The sequence below is a fragment of the Erinaceus europaeus genome, chromosome 8 (assembly GCF_950295315.1).
Source record: "Erinaceus europaeus chromosome 8, mEriEur2.1, whole genome shotgun sequence".
Lineage (NCBI taxonomy): Eukaryota > Metazoa > Chordata > Mammalia > Eulipotyphla > Erinaceidae > Erinaceus > Erinaceus europaeus.
In genome coordinates this window covers 3,434,878-3,461,351 of record NC_080169.1, presented here as the reverse complement: position 1 = coordinate 3,461,351, position 26,474 = coordinate 3,434,878, and the positions used below count along the sequence as shown (strand labels likewise).

The 26,474-nt window shown below is 44.0% G+C and overlaps 1 protein-coding gene across 1 annotated transcript in view; it reads right to left on the bottom strand.

Annotated features, from left to right (window-relative positions):
• The window catches only part of BMPER (BMP binding endothelial regulator), a 292,909-nt gene that overhangs the window by 82,457 nt on the left and 183,978 nt on the right, over window positions 1–26,474 (bottom strand). The window contains exon 15 of the mRNA XM_060195832.1: window positions 22,574–22,619. Within this exon, the coding sequence (XP_060051815.1) occupies window positions 22,574–22,619 (46 nt within the window). The remainder of the gene's footprint in view (window positions 1–22,573; window positions 22,620–26,474) is intronic.

Below are 26,474 nucleotides of genomic sequence, written 5' to 3'. Positions count from 1 at the left end.
TGCCACCTTCTCCCGGTCTTGCCCGTATCCTCAGCACCTGTACCTGCTGACGCCGAGAGCTGGCGCAACCGTGCTCGAGGACAGTGGGGCCCACGCACACGGCTAGCCCAGCGGGCCGATTTTATGTACCTAAATAAAACTGCCTCCTTAAGTTAAACCCTAAGCAAAAGCCACCAGAATTTTAAAAAAAATTTATGATATTATCTGTTATCAAAAAAAGCATGAATAATCATAAATGAGGAGTTAATTTGGAGAGATCAACCACTGCAAGGGACAGAGTATGTATGGTGATTTCCAGTCCACACCAGAACAAGTCTACAATGTGAGAATACCAGATACATAATGACTCTGAATATCTAGGGAGGAGTCAAGATAGAGGCAAGATGTGCCAACCCAGCTGCTTTGATAGGACCAGGGGGAGTCAAGGCAAATGTTTGCTTTTAATTTCTAAAGTGTTTGCAGAGTGTATGCTGTCATTTCATGCGATGACACATTATGCAGCCATCTCATAGAGCAATTTCTTGTGGCTCTGCACTTATCGCATGTATTGGCATTTGATAAGCTAACTACTTGTGCTAAACCAGCTTTCTCTGTCACATTTGATCATCATATATTGATGCCAACATTTGATACTCAAAGGGGAAAAATAGCGTGTAGGATGATTTCAGTAAACTTTACAGAATTTTTTTTTTTTTTTTAAAAGTGCTTTTTGAGTAAAAGAGTGAAACTCCCAAGTGGAAACAGAGATAAGTTTTGAGACAAGTTCAGCAACAATATGAATCCCCCCCAACACACACATTTGCATTCTTTTCTGGATGGTTGTTTTCAATGGGCTTCCAATTTCTTTTCCTTTTTTTAAAAAAGAAATATTTTCATTTAGTTAGAGACATGAATCGTTAGGAGGAGATAGAGAGGGAGAGAGACAGAGAGACACCTACAGCCCTGCTTTGACTCTTGTGAAGCTTTCCTTCTGCAGGTGGAGGCTGAGGACTTGAACTTGGCTTCTTGTGCTTGGTCAAAAGTGTGCTCAACATCCCACCCACCGACTCCACCAATTGTATTCAGTCTGTGTGTCAGCTTGCAACCACCCCCACCCTTCTAATCCAATACACCTCCAACTGTTGCCCTCCCCTATCTGACCACTTCACTTCCGAAGGCGTTTTTCTGGTCCTTTTTCTATGTGACTCTCTGGAAAGTATCCTATTGGGCATTTAGCCCACATTCTGCTAGGTGGAACCTCTCCCTGGTAGAAAATGCTGTGCTGTGGTTGACAGAGGGAAGCGGCACTTTGGGACACACCTTCTAGCATCACAACCAGTAGATTCAGCTAAAATGTCCGGTGGAGAAGCAGTCACAGAAGCCAGACATCCCACATTCTGCAGTCCATAAAAATCCTTAGTCCAGGGGCCAGGCAGTAGCACAGCAGGTGAAGTGCACATGGTGCTAAACGCAAGGACTGGCTCAGGAATCCCCGTTTGAGCCACCCCGGCTCTCCACCTGTAGGGGGGTCGCTTCATGGGCAGTGAAGCAAGTCTGAAGGTGTCTGGTTTTCTCTCCCCCTCTGTCTTCTCATCCTCTCTCAATTTCTCTCTGCCCTATCCAACAAGATAGCAATGACAATAACAGTGACTACAATGACAATAAACAACAACAGCAACAAAAAAAGGGGAAAAAAAAAAACAGCCTCCAGGAGCAGTAGTTTCCTAGTATAGGCACCGAACCCAAGTAATAACCCTGGACGCAAACAAAAAAATCTTTGGTCCATATTCCCAGAGGGATAAAGACTAGGGGGCTCTTCAAGTGGACAGGAGGACATATGGAACTCAGGTGGTGAGGATAATACAGAATTGTACCCATTTTATTCCACTATCTTGTCAATCATTATTAAATAACTAATAAAAAATTTAAAAATACAAGAAGATTTTATTGTTGTAGTTATTATTATTGTTTTTGTTGATATCACTGTTGTTGGATAGGACAGAAAGAAATGGAGACAGGAGGGGAAGACAGAGAGGGGGAGAGAAAGACAGACACCTGCAGACCCGCTTCACCGCCTGTAAAGCAACTCCCCTGCAGGTGGGGAGCCAGGGGCTCGAACCGGGATCCTTCCACGGGTCCTTGTGCTTTGCACCACATGCGCTTAATGCGCTGTGCTACCGCCTGACTCCTAGCAAGAAGATTTTTATGGGTTCCTAACTCCACAGATTAAACAAAAAACAAACAAATAAAAAAACCCAAGACAAATAAAATCTTTGATCTTGTATCAAAGAAGGACAGACAACCCCACCAATGTGTCCTGGAGCTCTGCTTCCCCAGAGCCCCACCCCACTGGGGAAAGAGAGAGACGGGCTGGGAGTGTGGATCCACCTGTCAACACCCATGTTCAGCAGGGAAGCAATTACAGAAGCCAGACTTTCCACCTTCTGCATCCCACAATGACCCTGGGTCCATACTCCCAGAGTATGGAAAGCTATCAGGGGAGAGGATGGGATACGGAGTTCATCCACATTGGTCTCCAGCTCCCACTGATTCTATGCTCGGAGAAACTAAGATGGAACTTTCGGAAAGCAAACTGGCATTTGTTCAGTGATCTTACCAACAAATCTATTCCTGCAATTCCAATTAACTCTATCCCCTCTGAAGATTCCTACAGGCGCTTCCGCCAAGCCATCTTCAAAGCAGCTTCCCAAGCCATTCCTCGTGGGAGACGTGCTAACTATACGCCTTGTCTTGATGCTGAATGCAAGCAACTACTAAAGCAGTATGATGAGTCGGGCGACCCAGATGTGGCCGACCATCTCATTGCCTCCCTGGATGCAGCACGCCAAGCCCGCTGGCAACAACTCACGGAAAGTCTGAACTCTGAACTTCACCCACTCAAGTAGGAAGCCTGGAAGCTTCTTCACAGACTGGGTGCCGGTAGCCAACCCCCTCCCGTCTCCCATCCTCCCGTATCTCCAAACTCAGTGGCCAGTCACCTAACTCAAGTTAGACGTGCTAAGATCGACCCAGTCTGGAAAAGAGAAATTTCCCATGAGTGGTCATCCCACTTCCGGTTATCTTGTCCATCTCCAAAACTCTCTCCCTTTACACTGTCTGAACTGGAAGACGCTTTGAAGAGGGTTAAACCGGGAACAGCTGCTGGCTATGATAACATCACCCCAGAACTCATTCTTAACCTGGGTCCCGCGGCAAAGAAGTGGCTCGCTTCATTCCTGTCCCACATCTTGGAATCTGAGTCTATGCCCAAAGTTTGGCGTTGTGCGAAGATTATAGCGGTTTTGAAACCAAAGAAAGACCCAACACTGGCCGCCAGCTATAGACCAATTTCTCTCCTCTCCGTGTGTTACAAACTCCTTGAGAGGCTGCTTCTGTCACGTATTTCTCATCTTACAGAGAAATTCCTATCACCCGCCCAAGCTGGTTTCCGCCCAGGAAGATCTACCTGCGAACAAGCCCTGGCCCTCTCAACTTACATTGAAAATGGATTCCAGAAGAATTTAAAGATGGGTGCTGTCTTTGTTGATCTCACAGCAGCCTATGACACGGTCTGGCACCGTGGTCTCCTAGTCAAGATCTCAAGATGCCTGCCTCCATGGGTGGCCAACACTATACCGTTTCTTCTCCAAAACAGAAGATTCCGGGTGCATCTGGGTGACAAGTCTAGCAGATGGAGACCTGTCTCAAGTGGCCTCCCCCAGGGCTCTGTTCTGGCTCCTATGCTATTTAATATTTACATCAATGACCTCCCAGAAACTTCTTCAAGGAAGTTCATCTACGCCGATGACATCTGCTGTGCAACTCAGGCATCCAAGTTTGACATCCTCGAGGAAACACTCACAAAAGACATGTCTCTGATATCTGATTACTGTAAAAAAAAATGGCGGCTAATCCCTAGCACTGCAAAAACGGTATCATCTGTTTTCCATCTACACCATGCCTCGGCCTCGTGTGAGCTTAATGTGCAGCTTGGCGGTATGAGAATCCGGCATGAAGCCCAGCCAGTCTATCTTGGCGTTACTCTCGATCACACTCTGTCATTTCACAAACATCTCATAAAATCTGCAGCAAAGGTGAGCGCGAGGAATAACATCATTGCAAGACTGGCCAGCTCCTCATGGGGCGTGAGCGCTTCCACACTATGATCATCCTCTCTGGCATTATGCTATTCCACTGCAGAATACTGTGCCCCAGTATGGTTCCGTAGCCCCCATGTCCACTTGGTCGATTCCAAATTATATTCCTCCATGAGGATCATTTCTGGAACCATCCGTTCCACCCCGGTTCCATGGCTGCCAGTTCTTAGCAACATCGCCCCGCCAGATATTCGTCGGGATGCGGCATCATCTAAGTTCATTTCCCACGTCTACGCTGGACCGGACCTGCCAATATACGCGGATATCTTCGCCCACCCTGTTCAACACTTGACGTCTCGTCACCCAATCTGGTCCCCTACGCCTACACTGAACTTCTCTGTTCCAGTCTCTTGGAAACAGAGCTGGCAGTCAGCTGAGGTAAAGAACAAACACCTCATCACAGACCCCTGCAAGCGTCAACCCGGCTTTGACCTAGCACGTTATGATTGGGCCCTCCTCAATCGCTATCGAACAGGCCATGGCCGGTGCGCCGCTATGTTCCATCACTGGGGAGCCAGAGATGACCTGAATTGCCCCTGCGGCTACAGACAGACTATGACCCACATAGTCAATGACTGCCACCTCTCCAGATTCAAAGGAGGTCTCAAAACTTTACATCAGGCTCAACCTGACGCTGTTGACTGGCTACGGAAGAAGGGCAAACGCTAGAAGAAAAGTGTGAAGTTGTACCCCTCTTATCCTATGGTTTAGTGTCCCCTTTTTAGAAAGAAAGAAAGAAAGAAAGAAAGAAAGAAAGAAAGAAAGAAAGAAAGAAAGAAAGGAAGGAAAGAAATCTCAGTTTGAAATGACCAATGATGATGACCAATGAGCCACCATAGCAGTTCACATTATCCTCATGAAGAAACCCTCTTCATCTGTGAACAAGTACGAGAAATGATTGCACATTTTATATCGTCGGCAGTGTTGATAGCCAGGACTTCTCCTGCTGTTCATACAATCACATCCAAGTTATCACTATTAAAAAACACAGTAACAGCCAACATTTGAGGAATCTACCACCTCCCAGAGTACCATTCTGTTTGTCTAGTAATCATGGAGACATCTTATGAAAGTGAGCTAGCAGAAATGGTTCAGCAGCTAGCAGGTCTGGCACTCATGGACCCAGCTGAGTGATTATATCTTCAAAGGTGACCCAAAGATGAAGTTGTTACTTAAAAATGACTTTAGAGCTCCTCCTAATACTAAGCCATGAAGCCCTTGGTAGCAAATTCGTAACATAAATAACTGTATCTAGTCATTGAAAAAGTTTGCGGCTGATTGAGGAAAAGACTTTGCCTTATGAAGTGTCACAAGGCAACAAAATTCCCTCTACAGGGTAACATTAACTGTGCTAAAAATAAACACACCAACACACATACCCAAGTTGTAAACAGTGGTTATTTCTTGGTAGTGGAACCATGAGCAATGTTCTTTCTATCTTTTTTTTTTTTTATCCTTCTGTTTTTGGTTTCTAAGTTCTGTTTTTAATAAGCAAAATGTGGGTTGTAGATAAGGCCAATGTGACACAGTAAATCTGCTCAAAGAAACAACAGAAAAGAGCCTGCCTAGAGTGAGCCTGAAGCAGTGCTTATAGTTGGGCAGGAAGCCGCTGAGGACATCCGCGGAGAGTGAGCAAGGAAAGCCATGTGTGAACAGGGCTGTCCAGAAGTTTATTTTTTATTTATTTTTAAGTATTTATTTATTTATTCCCTTTTGTTGCCCTTGTTTTACTGTTGTAGTTGTTATTGATGTTGTCATTGTTGGATAGGACAGACAGAAATGGAGAGAGGAGGGGAAGACAGAGAGGGGGAGAGAAAGACAGACACCTGCAGACCTGGTTCACCGCCTGTGAAATGACCCCCTGCAGGTGGGGAGCCAAGGGCTCGAACCGGGATCCTTCCGCCGGCGGAAGTTTATTTTTCAAAAGACCCTAACTTGTGGAAGAGGAGGGCTTAAAGATCAAGAGGATTTTCCTGTATTACAGGAATAGGAAAAGAAGTCAAGAGAAGCTCATGTGTAGAAAGGTGCCTGAGAATTCTGTGTTGTGGGTGGGGATGTTTGCATTCTGAAACCCTGGTGCTTTTTTTCTTGGTGCCTCAGGATTCTCTGCCTGCCCTTCAGGAGAAGTGAACACAAGCACTACAGACTCCCAGGGCTCCAACATTGCCTGAGGAGTGAGGATAATAGCACACTGGCTATGCAAAGAGATTCTCCTGCCTGCGGCTCCAAAGTCCCAGGTTCAATCTCCCTGTGCCACCATAAGCCAAAGCTGAGCAGTGCTCTGGCAGAAATAATAAGTAAATCAATCAATCAATCAATCAATCAATCCAGCTCACTGTTAGACAGCAAGGCTAGAGGAACACTTGGGAAGGACATGCACATGGTGTGCTCACGTACTCTTCTTCCAGTGATCACAAGGAAAGAAATTACAATCCAAGATGTTCACATAATTGGTCTCACTAGCTGGAGCTAAATAATATTTACAGGCCTTTCTCTAAATAACCTTGCTAATGTGTATATGTAAGTTACAGTGATAGATACAAGACAGTCTGTATATGTATGGTATGTTGCACGTGCATAAGTACAGTGATATATGCAAGATAGTCTGTATATGTATGCTATATTGCACGTATATAAGTTACAGTGATAGATGCAAGATAGTCTATATGTGTATGCTATGTTGCATGTACACAAGTACAGTGATATATGCAAGATAGCCTGTATATGTATGCTATATTGCACGTATGTAAGTTACAGTGATATATGCAAGATAGTCTGTATATGTATGCTATATTGCACGTATGTAAGTTACAGTGATATATGCAAGATGGTCTGTATATGTATGCTATATTGCACGTATGTAAGTTACAGTGATATATGCAAGATTGTATGTGTATACTATATTGCACGTACATAAGTACAGTGATATATGCAAGATAGTCTGTATATGTATGCTATATTGCACATATATAAGTTACAGTGATATATGCAAGATGGTCTGTATATGTATGCTATATTGCACGTATGTAAGTTACAGTGATGTATGCAAGATAGTCTGTATATGTATGGTATATTGCACGTATGTAAGTTACAGTGATGTATGCAAGATAGTCTGTATATGTATGCTATATTGCACGTATGTAAGTTACAGTGATGTATGCAAGATAGTCTGTATATGTATGCTATATTGCACGTATGTAAGTTACAGTGATGTATGCAAGATGGTCTGTATATGTATGCTATATTGCACGTATGTAAGTTACAGTGATATATGCAAGATGGTCTGTATATGTATGCTATATTGCACGTATGTAAGTTACAGTGATATATGCAAGATTGTATGTGTATACTATATTGCACGTACATAAGTACAATGATATATGCAAGATAGTCTGTATATGTATGCTATATTGCACATATATAAGTTACAGTGATATATGCAAGATGGTCTGTATATGTATGCTATATTGCACGTATGTAAGTTACAGTGATGTATGCAAGATAGTCTGTATATGTATGCTATATTGCACGTATGTAAGTTACAGTGATATATGCAAGATGGTCTGTATATGTATGCTATATTGCACGTATGTAAGTTACAGTGATATATGCAAGATTGTATGTGTATACTATATTGCACGTACATAAGTACAATGATATATGCAAGATAGTCTGTATATGTATGCTATATTGCACATATATAAGTTACAGTGATATATGCAAGATGGTCTGTATATGTATGCTATATTGCACGTATGTAAGTTACAGTGATGTATGCAAGATAGTCTGTATATGTATGGTATATTGCACGTATGTAAGTTACAGTGATATATGCAAGATGGTCTGTATATGTATGCTATATTGCACATATATAAGTTACAGTGATATATGCAAGATGGTCTGTATATGTATACTATATTGCACGTATGTAAGTTACAGTGATGTATGCAAGATAGTCTGTATATGTATGCTATATTGCATGTATGTAAGTTACAGTGATATATGAAAGATAATCTGTATGTGTATGCTATATTGCACGTACATAAGTACAGTGATATATGCAAGATAGTCTGTATATGTATGCTATATTGCACGTATGTAAGTTAGAGGGAGCAAGTGCTAGAATCTGGATCCTTACACAGGCCCTCGTACTTCCTGCCATGTGCCTTTAGCCCACTGCACTACTGCCGGCCCCCTCAATTCTGTTTTCATTTGATAATAAATAAATAAAGATTAAAAAGACACTATTAAAGGAGGAGGGGGCCAGGCGGTGGCACACCCGGTTAGTGTATACATTACAGTCTGCAAGGACAGTGTTCAAGCCCCTGGTCCCCACCTGCAGGGAAAGCTTGATAAGTGGTGAGGCAGGGCTGCAGGGATCTCTCTGTCTCTCTGTCTGTCTCTATCTACCTATCTTTCCCTTCCCTCTCAATTTCTCTGTCTTTATTTGATATTAATAAAGAAAGGTTTAACAAACCACATTATAAGGCAGGGGTAGATAGCACAATGTTTATGCAAGGAGACTCTCATGCCTGAGGATCTCAAGTCCCAGGTTCAATCCCCTGCACTACCATAAGCCAGAGCTGAGCAGTGCTCTGGTAAACGAAAATAAATAAATAAAATATTTAAAAAACACATTATTTAAGAGAGAGAGTCAGAGAGAGAGAGAGAAGGAGGAATATCCAGGAGTGAGGAATGACTCTGTAGGAGAGCATTTGCTCATCTGTGTGAAGCTCTGGGCTGATTCCTGGTGCCGCATGAGACAGTAACTGAAACACCATGGCCTTGGGGAACTGTTTTACTCTTTCTGTCCTGAATCTTCAATTTCTCTCCCCTTTCTCTCTCTCTCTCTCTTTCGTTCTTATTGTCTCCTTCATTTTAAAAACAAAAGTGGCAGGTAAGCATTCCAGCAGTAAATCACATAGCATGCACGAGAACATGCCAGGTACCATCTCTGGCTCTACATAAAAAATAAGGACTAAAATAAACATTATCTGCATGAAATAAATAAAGACTATCCTATACATGGGTTTTTACTTCCTCTTTGCCTAATGTGTCATATGATCTTTTGTCATGAAAATGTACAATGATGGTGACTTATTCTCAATCCATTGTATCTTCAAAGAGAAGGATGCATCCAATGCAACAAATACTACTATCTATCTATATCTCTATCTCCCTATCTCTCTAGCTTGCTAGCTATCTTTCCCTTCCCTTTCAATTTCTCTGTCTTTATTTGATAATAAATAAATAAAAGTTTTAAAAAACCACATTATTTAAGAGAGAGAGAGGAGGAGGAGGAATATCCAGGATTCGTCACACAGACAAATACATTCCCATTCTACTTTTCTAACCATGAAAAATGCTATCATGTCAACACTAGTGATTGTAACCGTGTTTCAACACAAATTGCAGGGGAAGTGGACCCTGTGGGACTCTGGGTTCCCTGGGTTATGCATCCGGGAACCCTGGGTGGGTCAGAGTCCTGATGTTCTCACAGTACACCAGGAAAGGCTGGGAATAGAAATATTATCCCTTAAGTTGTTGGTATAAGCTGCATAAAAAGACTATGTGGGGCCTGGTGGTCACGCATGTGACCGAGCAAACATGTTACAATATGTAAAGACCTGGGTTCAAGCCCCTGGTCTCCACCTGCAGGGGGAAAGCTTTACAGAGTGGTAAAGCAAGGCTTCAGGTGTCTCTCTGTCTCGCTCCCTCTTTATCTCCCCCTACCTCTAGATTTCTGACTAACACTACTAAATAAATAAAGATAATAAAAAATTTAAAGTGGTGATTTGTTGATAAGGCAAAGTGAGTTGAGGTCTTTTCTATAAAAGGCATGAAACATGTAGACTTGGGCACAAAATCAAGATCCTTGTAAGCCAAATGAAGAACATTAATAAAATCTTCAACATCAGAAAAAAAAAAAAAAAAAAAAGCAGCTGGAAAGCGAACTGACTGGCGTGGAGAGTTGCAAGACACCCAAGTTGCCTAGATGAATTACTCTGAAATTCATTGCCAGGCTGAAAAGTTTCAATGTATCCTAAAGAGTCAACAGCTTTAACATGCTTCCTGTGAAACATCAATGCTGCCTGTTGTGTTGCCAAAATAAGTAGAAGTAAAGTAAAGAAAAGAAAATATATTGTGCGGCTCAAATTAGTTCAGGAGATATTTTATATACTACACGCCCCACGCCCCCATCTGCCCTGCACACTGGCACTGGAAAGGCGCCGAAAATTCTCTAGAAAGGAAACATGTTTCGCTTTACTTCACCCAGCATTTCCCGAATGCATTTAATCACAGGACCTTGTTTTGAAAAAGCTCTCTCTCTCCCTTGACATTACTCTCCCTTGGCACCAGCATTTTATGAAAACAAATGTTGAGAAACTATGAGAGACCAGTGAAGGAATCTGGGGTAGGTTCTTGTGAAAGCCAAGTTTGGGTCCTGACAAGGGGCTACAGGAAAACAAAACAAAACAAAAGGCTGAAAGAGGAAAGACGAAGGTTAAGGTTAATGGCAAGGAACAGGATGAGACTCTAGCTGCTGTGGGAATGGGAAAGGAAATTATTTATACAGAAAACAACATAAAGGGACAATCAACAAGACTCGATGATTAATAACATGGGAGAGAAATGGCGAGAGTATAAGAGATGACACTAAGGTCCAGTCCTGCGCATCTGGATAACGGAGGTACGAGAATGTCATCAGACAGGAGTTGCTAACTGTTAACCCTTCCATTCAACTCCAGCTCACATCATTCTGACAAAATCACAGGTGTAGGTTTCTGAGATATTTTGAATGTTTAAAGAATCAAGCTTTTAAAGAAGAATGTCGCCTCCAAAGTAATCAAATGCTGTGCTCTGTAGATGAAGCATCTTGTCAAAAAGTCTTACTGAAGGACTACGAAAGTGGAATGGCAATGCCCATGTGCAGCGGGGAAGTAGTTACAGAAGCCAGACCTTCCACCTTCTGCATCCCACAGTGACCCTGGGTCCATGCTCCCAGAGGGATAGAGAATAGGAAAGCTATCAGGGGAGGGGAGGGGATACGGAGTTCTGGTGGTGGGAACTATGTGGAGTTGTACCCCTCTTATCCTATGGTTTTGTTAATGTCTTTTTTTTATAAATAAATAAATACATAAACGAACAAACAAATAAATAGAAAGTGGGATGAATCTGTAACTCGAATGAGAATAAGTAGAGAAGAGATATTCTGGAGACAGACCTATGAACTCACAGGAATAAAAGAATAATAGCTACGTGGATGAAATCGAGCTGTCAAGGACGGAGTAATGTGGAGCGATGAGTGGGGCAGAGGACAGTACTAAAGAGGGAGTACCGTCTTGAGTAAGGAGTGACAACATAGATGCACATGAGTGTTACACCAACAGTGACAGTGTGGCTGATGAATTAGTTCTTTTACTTTTTCTAAAATGTGTTTTAAAATTGAATTTATTTATTATTGGATAGGGACAAAGAGAGTGAGAGGGTGGGATAGGTAGGGAGAGAGACAGACACCTGCAGCCCTGCTTCACCACTTGTGAAGTTTTCCTCCCTTCAGGTGGGGACCAGGGGCTTGAACCTGGGTCTCTGCATATTGTATCATGTGAGCTCACACTGGCTTCACCACTTGTGAAGCTTTGCTCCTGCAGGTGGGGACTGGGGGCTTGAACCTGTGTCCTTGCATGTTGTATCATGAGAGCTCACACTGGCTTCACCACTTGTGAAGCTTTGCCCCTGCAGGTGGGGACTGGGGGCTTGAACCTGCGTCCTTGCATGTTGAATCATGTGAGCTCATCTAGGCGCAGCATCACCCGGCCCTCACGAATCATCTTTTCAAACTCAAAGGAGAGCTACGCCTGCCTCAGGCACTGGTCTCCTAGAAACTGAAGGAGCACACAGCCTCACAGGTAGGTGTGGGTGTTGTCTGTGGTCATCTTCAGGGCTTCATTGCTCTGGGCTGGCTTTTTCAGATTAGCGAGATAGACAGACAGACAGGCAGATGCAGTATAACAAATACAAACAGGAGGGGTGTTTGTCATGCACCGGGTTAAGTGCACATACTACTAAGCACAAGGACCTATGAAAGATCTTGATTTGAGCCCCTGACTTCCCACCTGCAGGGTAGTGGCTTCACAAGCAGTGAAGTAGGTCTGTAGTTGTCTCTCTCTCTCTCTCACTCTCTCTCCTCTCTAAACTCCCTCCGCTCTCAATTTCTCTCTGCCCTAACCAAAAAAAAAAATAGAAAGAAAGAACCAATGGCCGTCAGGAGCAGTGGATTTGTAGTGCCAGCACAGATAACCTTGGATGCTGGATGAAAAAAAAGGGGGGGGGGGCGACATCACAGATGACATCACAGCTGTGCACATGGCAAACTATCAGCTTTCCAAGTGAGCTATTTTGTCAAACAGATGAGCTTTATGATGTGAGAAATTATCAGCGCTTCCTCTCCATGGTCACTGGTCGTCTCCATCAGGAACAACATGACGGACCCCTTTGTGGGCCCCATAGGACCTTGAGCTCAATGTGGATCAACAATGGTAGAGAATGTTCCATCTTCCAAAAGGGGGTTGAATAACATACTCTATCTACCACCTGAGGAAGATGGGTCCTGATATTGGGGCCTGGAATGTTCCTACTCATGACCACAGAATGTGAGCTCAGACCTACAGGGAGGCAGAGGTCACATAGGCTCCTAAGCTGAATATGGGCCCCAGATCAAATCGATGGGGTTTACAGTCAACAATATTTATACACTTTCCCCATATTAGGGAGCTACTCTTTCCCCTGATCCAGCTTTCTGGTCCTTTTTCCAGCCATGACATCATCTCCCTAAACAATAACTTAGGTCCACTTGCATATCAGATTTCAGGCTCAGGCAAAAACTAAGAAAATCATGGGCCTTTTGGAATATATACCTAAAATAGACCTACTCTAGCTATTTCCAAAACAGAGACCCCAAATCTTCACCTGCAATATTCTAGCCTTTAGGTTCATGATTAGTCAACAATTTGTCTGGCTTTATATGTGAACTCATTTTTTTCAGCCACCAGGTTCCAGATGCTAGCATGATGCCAACCGGACTTCCCTGGACAGACAACCCCACCAATCTGTCCTGGAGCCCTGCTTCCTCAGAGCCCTGCCCCACTAGGGAAAGAGAGAGACAGGCTGGGAGTGTGGATCCACCTGCCAACACCCATGTTCAGTGGGGAAGCAATTACAGAAGCCAGACCTTCCACCTTCTGCATCCCACAATGACCCTGGGTCCACACTCTCAGAAGGCACTATGAACCCACTGCTTCCGCCAATCATTTTTTCCCCATTATATTGGGTAGGACAGAGAGAAAGGGAGAGAGGAGGGAAGATCAAGAGGGGGAGAGAAAAACAGACACCTGCAGACCTGCTTCACTGCTTGTGAAGTGACCCCCCTGCAGGTGGGGAGCCAGGGGCTCGATCCCAAATCCTTGCTCATAGTATGCATGCTTAACTGGGTGAACCACCACACGGACCCCCGTTTTCCTTTCTTTGGTTGATAGAACAGAATAGGGGAGGAGACAGAGAGTGAGAGAGAAAGACAGAATCTGCAGCCCGGCTTCACTACTCGTGAAGCTTCCTCACTGCATGTGGGGACCTGGGGGCTTAAAGCTGGATCTCTGCACATGGTGGCATGTGTGCTCAACCCAGTGTGCCGCCCCCTGGCCTCAGAGTTCTAAAGTCTACTCATTTCTTACAATTTCAGCTTGCTAAAGCAGTGATGACTCGGAGTGGCAGAACAGTCCTACTCTTTCTTACCACTGATGGAAATTGTACATTGCTATTTCAAGTTTCATACTGTGTTATTTTAATATTGCAAGTTAAGAAAAGTTGGAAAAACTCTTTACTTTCCAGTGGAAATGCCTCACCCTAAGCTGCCATCAGGAAAGAAACACACCTGGAAAAAGTGAGTGGATTTGGAAAGACAAGACAGTGGAATCTGTCAGGGAGTACAGAGCACACCAAGGAGCACTGCTCTGACCAGAGCAGAAAAGTGGACGAGAGTCTGGGTTTTAGAGTTTCCATTTCTTCAGGGTGGAGTATGGAGACATGACTGTTCTAACAAAACACCTCCAGACACTACTAGGACAGCTCACCTGGGAGGGAATTGCTTTGTGATATGCCTGACCCCGGTTCAAGGCCCTGATATTCCACACAGGAGCACTCCAGCACTGGAGTAAGTTTCAGTGGTGTGGTGTCTTCCCCCCCCCCCTCTCTCTCTCTTTCTTGCCCTCTCTTCCTCTCTGAAAGAATGACTGACCCTGAAGGATATGAAAAAAATTCCTCCTAATACCCTCTTCCAATTTTCAATCCTGGGGGCAGGATGATGGTGCACCTAGTTAAGGGCATACAGTACAAAGTGTAAGGGCCAGCACAAGGATCTGGGTTCAAGCCCCTGGGTCCTCACCTGCAGGGGGAGGCTTCACAAGCAGTGAAGCAGGTCTGTAGGTGTCACCCTTTCTCTCTTCCTCTCTGTCTCCCCATCCTCTCTTAATTTCTCTCTGTCCTAAACAATAAAAAGGAAAAATGTAAAATAACAGCCTCCAGGAGCAGTGGATTCATAGTTCAGGCACTGAGTCCCAGAGATAACCCTGGAGGCAGAGAAAAAAAAAATCAATCCTTACCAATAAAAAGCCTTACAGACCTTTTCTTTCCTTCCTGTCACTGGCTATCAAACTATATAAAATGACAAGGAGGTTAATGCCAGAAATATGCACCAGGTCTTAGAGCAGAACTTCCTGGTAGTAACTCAGGTTAGACTACTTCCCACAGCAGCCATCTTAACCTCTACCATCAATACCGCACCCATAAAATGGAACTCTAGGGGTTGGGAAGTGGTAAACCAGGTAGAGGGCACACATTACCATGCACAAGAATCTGGGTTCAAACCCCAGGTCCCTCAAGTTTCATGAGTGGTGAAGCAAGGCTGGAGGTGTCTCTGTCTCTATTCCCCCCTCTCCACCTCAATTTCTATCTGTCTCTAACCAAAAAAGAAAGGACAAATAGAAAAAAAAAAAAGACAGGAAAGGGAAAAATTGCCACCTGAGCAAGGGATTTAATTGTGCAGGCACTATGCACAAGTCTGATGGCCAAATATGAGAGAGAGAGAGAGAGAGAGAGAGAGAGAGAGAGAGAGAAAGTAGTAGAATTAGTCATAAGATGTCAGTGAGAATCAAATGAGCCAGCCCAGAACAATGTGAGTACATGTCACAGGGAAAGCTTAGCTGCTGCTTCCATGGCTGCTGATGTCATCTAATGAGGAAGGGCCTGATGGCAGCCACATAGCCGTCATTTGTGGACTGCTAGCAGCCTGTAGGAAAAAGAGATGGTGGAGAATCGATGTCCCCTAAAAGCTTCAGGCTCCTCTCTCAACTCTGCACTAGTTTATAAGCAGAAACATACAAACAAAAAAACAAAATACTTGAAAGTGACAGCATTCCTTACAGCAGAATCAAAGAGGCAGAGTGAGATGCAGCGGAGAACACAGACACTTTGTTTGCACTAAGTTTGCACACATGGAATTGGGGTATAAGAACATTGCACCTGCTCCTTGGTGGGGGACACAAGAAAGGTGCTTTGCACTGCACGCTGTGGGAAGGGTGTCAATAAGGCCATCGTACCTGGTGGTTTCAGTGGGCCAGTGGGAAGCAGGCCCAGGTGTGACGTGGATGAGGTATAAAAGAAGGAGACCCCTAGTTTCAACTGCTCTATTCCTGCACTTGGATTCTTGTGTATTAAACTCTTTGTCCTGCTTTATATCTTACCGCCTTTCAGCCACCAAGATGAAGATGCTACCATGATGCCATCCTGACTTCCCTGGGCAGATGACTTCACCAATATGTCCTGAAAACCCACCTCCCCAGAGCTCTGCCCTACTAGGGAAAGACAGAAACAGGCTGGGGGTGTGGATCCACCTGTCAACACCCAAGTCCAGCGGAGAAGCAATTACAGAAGCCAGAACTCCCACCTTCTGCTCCCCATCAAGAATTTTGGCCCATCCTCCCAGAGGGATAAAGAATAGGGAAGTTTCCAATGAAGGGATGGGACAGGGAATCTGGTGATGGGAACTGAGTGGAATTATACCCCCTGATATCTTACACTCTTTTTAATCTTTATAAAATCACTAATAAAGGGGGGGAGTGCTTCTTTGTACAGAAAGGCCTTTTGGATTCTTTCCAGTGCTGCTGGGAAAATCTGTCTCTGAACTCTATCTTTGTTTTCAATTTGATTTCACTTGTGCACCAATCCTACCTCAGAACCCAAAAAAGGAAGATTTAGAAATTTCACACCTTTCACTAATGTTCTCCCATAATTCTTTCAAGAGAATTATGCATCAGACCCACAGGAGGGAACTTTGCTCTCGCTTCACCTCTTTCAACACCCTGTCCAGTGCCTCCCCTGGCGACAGGGCATTTCCTCCATATTTAGTACAGTTGATTTTCTTTGCCACCCTGCCTGTTGGTTGTGTCTCAGGGAACAATGACCACTTCAATCCCAGATGCTCCAACAGAAACTTCAGTGACCACTGTGCCTAACACCTCCTTGGCAGGGTTAAAGTCAACAGCACAAATTCTTATTCTACAAGCATCTTGAGCTCCAGTTTCAAATTTCCTTGCTTTCCTGAGTTAAAGACAGACTCTTGGGGTTAAGGGACCTGGAACTGTTTACAGACTAGGAAGCCAGAACAGTCCAGGAGGCTCCAACACAGAGTTCCTAATTTGCAGAACTTCTCTCATCAGATGGGCCCCACAGACCTTGTTGCATAAACTGTTGTTGAATCCTTGCACTAGAGAACCTCTTTCCTCTTTCGTTGGACCTCGCTATAGAGATGCCCAGCAGTTTGAGGAAGTTGGTGGAATCCTGCCATGGCAAGCCCAGGCTGTGGAGGGCACCTTCCTGATGGCAGGTGCACCATGTCTGTGCACAGCTGGAGAGGATCTGCTGAGGTTTAAAAAGTCACCTGGCAACTGTGAGTCTCCTCACACCCTCAGTTGCTGAAATCTGATATTTCCTGTTATTTGTGGCATGTATACTAAAGGTTATTTCATTTAAAGGCACATCTGTGTTCAATATACTCTAGCCACCTCTTGTTATGTAATCATGACTTTTCTGTTAGAGATGGGTTTCTGATGGTTATGTCTGAAGGGGGCTGCAGGTAAAGCCGAATGAATCCACAGGACCTAGAGTTGGGCATCTGCATCTGTCTGGACTGGGCTGCCTGAGGCTGACTCTATCTCTCTCTATCTCTCTCTCTCCTTTCTCTCTCTCTCCCCTCTCTTTCACACACACACACACACACACACACACACACACACACACATATATATGCAAACACACACACACTTCTTAGCAGTGAAAACTTTGTCAGAATTATTATCATGTCTGCAAACAGACATCTTGCTAGAAAATAATTTATCTGATTCAGGTCTCTATTGGGTGATCAGGTAAAAACCCTACCCCACGTTCCCTAACACACAGGAAGATAATAATCCACATGGAGCAAGGGCTACATGCACTAGAGACAGTGCCCTTGTTGGCCCGTGCATCTCAGCCTCAGGAAGCTCAGTCTAGGCCAACAGGGATTTCCCTCACTCTCGGATACAGCTCAGATGGAAGGAAGAAGCATCAGGTGCCACAGACATAAGACTAAATGTTCCACATCACTTAGATTAGAGAAGTGCAAATTGAGACCACAATGAGACACTAGCTCACATTAGTGAGAACGGTCTTGATCAACAAAACAAGGAACAAGGAGTATTGTGAGGACGTGGAGAACAAGGAACTCTGCTACACTGGTGAGGGAATGCAAACGAGTGCAGACAGAACAGAGAGCACATACAGAAATGAAGACTCAATTTCCCCATTATCCAGCAATTCTGCTCCTAGACATAGATCCAAAGGACATGGAAGAACTAATTCAAAAGAATATTGCTCATAGATACACTCTTCAGATTAGCCGAAGTATAGAAATAGCCTGACTGCCCAGAATAGACGGCTAGGTCAACAAGTTGTGGGGTACAAACCACTACTGCACAGTCACAAAGGGTGAGGTTGTGTCATTTGGAACAAAATGGGTGGACCCGGGAGGGGATACTGCTTAGGGGAGTAAAGACGTCAAGGCCAGGCACGGGAGTCTTCTCAAGTTCAGAGACTTCTGCCCTGGCATTTTCTCATACACTATCCCAACAACCTCATTTTACTCTTTTGCTTCACCTAATCAGATAAGTGACTGCTACTAGCACCACGAGCGCCGATTTCTGAATTCACCTGAGCAAATCACCCTACAAAAACTCCCAGCGGCTCTCGTCCAGGGGTGATTCATTTGCTGACATCTGCCAACACTGCGAGTGTTGCTGGGTATAAGCCGGAAAGACTGCAAGACATACTAAAGTCCACAAGACAAAAACTTTAATGAAAACTTTATGTTAAACTATTACACCAGAGTTGAAAATTGTAGTTACCAGTGGGGTGTGTCTGTTTGTGTGTGATCTTGTTTGAAGAAGATAGAATTCACTTACTTGTCTGGCTACAGAAAACAGTTGCCTAAAGTCATCTTTAACACTTTATCTGCTTGAAAAATCCACGCATCGAAAGAGCTTTTATAATTGAGAAATAAGAGTTTGCTCTGGATCCTGCATTTAATGACAAAGAAATTTCAAATTAGTAGATGTCAGGTTGCCCCTGTAAGACACCAGAAAAGTCCACATGGATATGTTCTGAAATTAAAGAGAAAAAAAGAAGTCAGGGCATTAAGAGTAGTGGTTGCACAAAAAGATTTTCAAGTTTAAGTTCTGAGGTGCCAGGTTCAGTCCCAGGCACTACCATCAGCCAGAACTGAACTGAGTCGTTCTCTGGTTTTGAAAAAATAAAAGTCACTCCAATTCTTCACTCAATCTGAGCAAAAACGTCTAGCCAAATAGGATGTGTTTTATGGCATTGATGGAAGAATTGCTGGGAAACAAAAGAGAGTAAACAGATGGAAAGAACACCAAAGGAAATGGAGAATTCGCCATCTGATGATCTCATTTAGATCTGGAGCAAGAACCACATGCCCGGGCTCCTCCCAGCCCAGACCTGCTCAGTGCAGGTGATCTCAGTCTATGGTCTGCCTGGGACCCCTCCAGCTGGCGGTTTTCTCCTTTGTCAACTGCCTTTCTTAGTGACACTAGGCATGAACCCACCACGTTTCTTTTCCATAATCTAGTATTTCAGATAGATGGTATAACATTTGGCTTGATTTTGTAATGACCTTTCTTCTCTGCTTCCCTTTCTTTCCTGATAACCAAAGACCAGTCCATCATGAATAAACCAACAATAGAAAGTAGCTATTCACAATAATAATCTTAACTTTTTTTTTCTGCCACCACAGTTAGAGCTGTAACCATAACTACAAATCCGAATTCACAGCTCCTGGAGCCCCCTCCCTTTTTTGAACTGAACAGGACAGAGAGAAATTGAGAAGGGAGTACGAGATGGAGAGGAGGAGAGAGAGTGATAAACACCTACAGACCTGCTTCACCGCTAGTGAAGAGTCCCCCTGCAGGTGGAGAGCCGGGGCTCTAACACAGGCCCTTGCATATAAACGCGCTGGTCTGGTTTTATTGAGCTCACATGCGGTGGTTCTGACTCACAGCAAGTTAGCCTATCCATGCTTAGGTTGCAACAGATATTACAATAGTTACAACTTTCTAAGAGTTTCCTTTAAGTCTGTCTCTGGTTCCGCTAGGAGATATTTTCCAGAGAACGGCAAACATCTCCATTAACAACATACAGGGAAAAACTTCATCAGTTTAGGCTCTTTCATGCTTGGCCAGACAGGAATTCAGGTGAAGACAGCCTCTGAACCATCCTTAAGTAGTTCCCCCAAAGGAAAATGAAGTCTCTAGGAGAAAGATCAAGTGCAAGAATCTGTGCACATGTCTTGAAACCAACTGGTATGTTAGTCCGAGTTCATTCTTCTGTCTGCAGTACCTTGGACTCCTCTAAGTCACGCTTGACTGGTAACTGGTACTCGCTTCATTTTTAAGAAAAGTTATTTTCTTAAATCTATGATTTAATTTTCATTTATATAGGCAGTGATTTTATTCAGTATACAATGTGTAATTATTAAATAGCGTTCTATCTAAAAATAGTGAGACATAACTACATACTCATATGATTATAATATAAAATATATTATTATAGACAATGCACTATATGTAGATATTGTCAATAGTATATCTACATATGGTATATTGCCTATGTTAAATCAGTAGAGGGATAAATAGATATAATTGAACCCATGTATCGGTTGTGAAAACAAACAAAAAAAGGGGGCTGGGAAGATAGCACAATGGTTATGTAAAAGACTTTCACGCCTAAGGCTCTGAAGACCCATGTTCGATCTCCAACACTAGCATAAGTCAAAGCTGAGTAGTCCAAAATAAATCAATAAAATAATTACACAATAACACAGAGACAGGGTAACTCTTAGTAACAGAACCTCCAGTTTTTGACAAGTGGAATAAACATGTTCCCACATGAAAGCTGCTTCAACTGTCATCAGAGCCTGCTTCTCTAAGCACGATAAGCTTCCTAAACACTTTCTAATAGGCTTCATTGCTTTGTTAATCCTGTTTATCACAGGCAGGAACTTCAGTGACAGTGACATTCCTAACACCCTTCTTTCAATCAACACTTGAAAGCACTAATAAAGGCAGTGATTTGGAGAAGAACCACAGGGGACTTGCTAACAGATTTAGGCATATGTCTACAGCTGGGAGGAGAAAGCACCTGTTGCAATATTCTGTCTGTGTGATGAGAATGCAGCCTCAGACAGCATTCAGAATAAGCAGCATCGGGGCCAGGCGGTGGCGCACCTGGTTAAGTGCACACATTATAGTGCGCAAGTGTTGGTATGCTTCTAATTCTGCTTCTAAAAACCCCTTCTGTTTCATTGGTTTAATCCCCCCTGCTTAACACTATATTCTGTTTACGTAACCACTGTTAACTAAGCACCCGCATGCCTGCATGGCATTGGTTTGATCCCACTTAAAGCTGCGGTCTATTTACATAAACCACTATTAACTAAGCACCACCCTCCCTCCAGGGCATTGGTGGTTCAGTGGTAGAATTCTCGCCTGCTCCGCCCCCTCTCCTTGTCACACCCTGATTTGCACCAATCTCTTTTCGCTCCACCCTCTCTACGTCACGTCCTGTTTCCGCCCTACTTGGCCAGTACATATAAGATTGTGTTTTTAGTTTAGTTGAGTTTAGCTTAGCTTGGCTTAGATTGTGCTGCGTTCTGCATGAATAAAGAGATACTGCATACAGCTCAGCCATGAGTCCCTGGTCGTCTGTCTCCACCCGTGAAGCCAGCCCAGCACACAAGGACCTGGGTTCAAGCCCCTGCCCCACCTGAAGGGGGGAAAGCTTCACCAGTGGTGAAGCAGGGCTACAGGTCTCTCTGTCTCTTTCCTTCTCTTGCACATCTCCCTTCTCAGTTTCTCTCTAGCTCTACTTAATAAATAAAATTTAAAAAAATGAAAACACAGTATTGAAAAGAACCTTCAATAACTCAGTTGGGAGAAACTGTACTAGCAGCACACGGTCCTTGCTTGTGAGAGGCTCTCGATCTGATCCCAGACATAAGCAAAGCCCACAGCTGAGTGGTTGGTGCCTGATCAAAGACAAACAAACAACAGGTTGGCAAAACAATGGCCTCTTAGTTTATCTTCACCATTAGCAAAACTGGGTCGAGATGAAATGGTTGCATATACCCAGGTGGGAGAGTAAGGAGGTCGAGTGGGTTGAGGGAAGAGGAAGTAAGCACAGCTGTTTAGTTTCATGACAGAAGGAAAACCCATCCCAGAGTAGGCCTATTATTGGATTTCACTGAATATCATTATCTTAGCCACCAAGACTGCAAACACTATTACCAGATGAAAGGCACATGAAGTTATCTGGTCTCTTGTAAAAAAACACACCAAACCACCCATTCTCTTCCCCTAACAACAGATTCCAAAGGAAACATTTACGTTTGTCTCAATCATGGTCTTGCCAGAGGCTTACACATGACTGAATGTATACAGGGAGGCGGGAGATTCTATGCTATACCTGCAGAAATAAAACCTGCAGATCCACTCCACCACCTCCACCGTACTTTGATAAAAAGCTAACGCAGTTGGTAAAGTTGGTGCACTGCACCTAAGTAAAATACTTGGGGGGGGGGGGGCGCGGTTCAGGTCCTGGAACATGATGGCAGAGGAGGACCTAGTGAGGGTTGTATTGTTATGTGGAAATCTTATACATGTACAAACTATTGTATTGTAATGTCGACTGTAAACCATTAATCCCCCAATAAATAATTTTTTAAAAAAGCTAAGGCAAAATTTACCACCACATTTGCAAAGGAATGAACTTACTTTCAGTGCAAATAGGACAGCATCCTTTTCTGTTGAGGATTTTACCCTAATTCAGAAGAAAAACAAATACAATGTTAGTGTTAAGAGACAGGGTCTGCTGAGGACACATCTTTGTAAACCTAATATCAGATGAAACAATGCAACCAGTCCAAGTTGTATTTGAACTTAAGGCCCAGATGTTGATGATGATGGCGGTGAAAATAAAGTTTCAAGTATCAGGTTCTAAGGCTAGGCAAAGTCATTCAGAACACATTCCTGTTTTTATCCTCTGAGAAATGTTATACAGAATAGACTGCTCAGTGTGATTTTTCTCAGGTGGAGAGAAGATGGAGATGGTCTGGACTCAACCTTTTTCTCAACAATCTCCAAACCTAGCCCTCTAGAGACCAAGTGCACACACATAAAAATGGGACGTTTCTGGCCACATGTCAGCTGCTTGATAGAAGAACCCCCCTACCCCTCCCAAAAAAATCTGTAACCCAAGCTCATCTTGGCCTATCTATGGGTGATATCTGTAACCCAAGCTCATCTGGGCCTGTCTATGGGTGATCTCTGTGAATCAAGCTCATCTGGGTCTGTCTATGGGTGATCTCTGTAACCCAAGCTCATCTGGGCCTGTCTATGGGTGATCTCTGTAAATCAAGTTCATCTGGGCCTGTCTATGGGTGATCTCTGTGAATCAAGCTCATCTGGGCCTGTCTATGGGTGATCTCTGTGAATCAAGTTCATCTGGGCCTGTCTATGGGTGATCTCTGTGAATCAAGCTCATCTGGGCCTGTCTATGGGTGATCTCTGTGAATCAAGCTCATCTGGGCCTGTCTATGGGTGATCTCTGTGAATCAAGCTCATCTGGGTCTGTCTATGGGTGATCTCTGTAACCCAAGCTCATCTGGGCCTGTCTATGGGTGATCTCTGTGAATCAAGCTCATCTGGGCCTGTCTATGGGTGATCTCTGTAAATCAAGTTCATCTGGGCCTGTCTATGGGTGATCTCTGTAAATCAAGTTCATCTGGGCCTGTCTATGGGTGATCTCTGTGAATCAAGCTCATCTGGGCCTGTCTATGGGTGATCTCTGTGAATCAAGCTCATCTGGGCCTGTCTATGGGTGATCTCTGTGAATCAAGCTCATCTGGGTCTGTCTATGGGTGATCTCTGTAACCCAAGCTCATCTGGGCCTGTCTATGGGTGATCTCTGTAAATCAAGTTCATCTGGGCCTGTCTATGGGTGATCTCTGTAAATCAAGCTCATCTGGGCCTGTCTATGGGTGATCTCTGTGAATCAAGTTCATCTGGGCCTGTCTATGGGTGATCTCTGTGAATCAAGCTCATCTGGGCCTGTCTATGGGTGATCTCTGTAAATCAAGTTCATCTGGGCCTGTCTATGGGTGATCTCTGTAAATCAAGTTCATCTGGGCCTGTCTATGGGTGATCTCTGTAAATCAAGCTCATCTGGGCCTGTCTATGGGTGATCTCTGTAAATCAAGCTCATCTGGGCCTGTCTATGGGTGATCTCTGTGAATCAAGTTCATCTGGGCCTGTCTATGGGTGATCTCTGTGAATCAAGCTCATCTGGGCCTGTCTATGAGTGATCTCTGTAAATCAAGTTCATCTGGGCCTGTCTATGGGTGATCTCTGTGAATCAAGCTCATCTGGGCCTGTCTATGGGTGATCTCTGTGAATCAAGCTCATCTGGGCCTGTCTATGGGTGATCTCTGTAAATCAAGTTCATCTGGGCCTGTCTATGGGTGATCTCTGTGAATCAAGTTCATCTGGGCCTGTCTATGGGTGATCTCTGTGAATCAAGCTCATCTGGGCCTGTCTATGAGTGATCTCTGTAAATCAAGTTCATCTGGGCCTGTTTATGGGTGATCTCTGTGAATCAAGCTCATCTGGGCCTGTCTATGGGTGATCTCTGTGAATCAAGCTCATCTGGGCCTGTCTATGGGTGATCTCTGTGAATCAAGCTCATCTGGGCCTGTCTATGGGTGATCTCTGTGAATCAAGCTCATCTGGGCCTGTCTATGGGTGATATCTGTAAATCAAATTCAGTCAGACAGCAGTGTTCTATCATTTGAAGTCATTGTTACGCAGTCAAAGCCAATAATGTTGCAAGGTTTGATATGCTGAATACTTTTCCATTAGCTTTCTGGAAAGTGTAATTTCCTGTCATGTATTTCTTTCAATTTGTTCATGCATGAGATTTAGAGGAGGAAGCACATTCTGGGGGTTCATCTTGAAAATGGTATGGTTTTATCTTCTAAGTAGCAGAGAAACAAATGTGGACAGAAATGACCATTTAGTGAGCATTTACTATAGAAGGGGCATTCTATTAGGTAGTCCCTTATGCTGTGAGGGGCAAGGATCCCCCAGGCTACTCTCTAGGAGACACTAGGGTTTCATTCTTAGACTTTGTGTTATTATGATCACAAATCGAGGTGCACAACAGCTTTTGGAGAGATTCTTCTTTTGACAGGTGAAGAAACTAATGCTGTGTGTAAATGGTAGAACTCAAAGTCAAACTTAATTCCATAAAACCCCAAAGGACGGGAGCTGGGCGTAGTGCAACAGGTTAAGCACATGTGGCATGAGGCGCAGGGACCGGCGTAAGGATCCCGGTTCGAGCCCCGGCTCCCCACCTGCAGGGGAGTCGCTTCACAGGCGGTGAAGCAGGTCTGCAGGTGTCTGTCTTTCTCTCTCCATTTCTCTGTGTCCTATCCAACAATAAGGACATCACTAACAACAATAACCACAACAACAATAAAAAGCAAGGGCAGCAAAAGGGAAAATAAATATAAAACAAACCCAAAGGACATGCTTGTTTCACTAAGAATTTGTTTCACCTTTTATCTTTGAGGGGATTTACTATTCATTGAGTTTCTGCAACTCACTAAAACAAATACATTCTTTATACTTCTCATTGAAGCTTTATAACTACTGTGCAAATGCAGGCACCCCTAAGCCCTGTTTACAGGAAACAGATACCACAGAGAAGTAGCCTAAGATGTGTGTCTAGACCACACTGTTCAGTTACTATACATCTTTTTTTTTTTTTGCCCTTGTTGTTGCTGTTGCTGTTGTTAGATAGGAAAGAGAGAAATCAACAGAGAGGAAGTGAAGACAGAGAGGGGGAGATAAAAATAGACACCTGCAGACCTGCTTCACCGCTTATGAAGCGACCCTCCAGCAGGGGGGGGAGTCGGGGCTTCAGGGGGAACCTTATGCTGGTCCTTGCATTTTGAGCCATGTGTGAATAACCCACTGCACTACAGTCAGCCCCCACATTTCTTTTATTTATTTATTTTTAATTATTTATTTATTAGACAGAGAAAGCCACATATTGAGAAGAGAAGGGGAGTTAGAGAGGGAGAGAGACAGAGAGACACCTGCACCCCTGTTTCACCACTTGCAAAGCTTTCCCCCTCCAGATGGGGACTGCGGGCTCAAACCCTGGTCCTTGTGCACTGTAACATGTGCGCTCAACCAAGTACAACACCCCCCCTTTTAAAATATTTATTTATTTATTTATTAGATAGAGACAGAGAAATTGAGAGGGGAGGGGGAGATAGAGAGGGAAAGAAACACAACCAGCAGCCCTGCTTCACCACTCAGGAAGCTTTCTGCACTTCAAGGGGGGACCAGGGGCTTAAACCTGGGTCCTTGAGCACTGTAATGTGTGCAGTTAATCAAGTGTGCCACCAACTGGCCCCACATCTATATATATATATATATTTTACTACTGGTCAGTGTGTCAAGATTTCGGTGCTCAGGGCTGAGTAGTGATGCGCCCAGTACAACATATGAGCACACGCACAAGCACTACCTTACTGGAGGACTAAGTTCAAGCCCCTGGCTTGCATCAGCAGTGAGGAAGCTTCATGAGTGGTGCAGGAGGGTTGCAAGT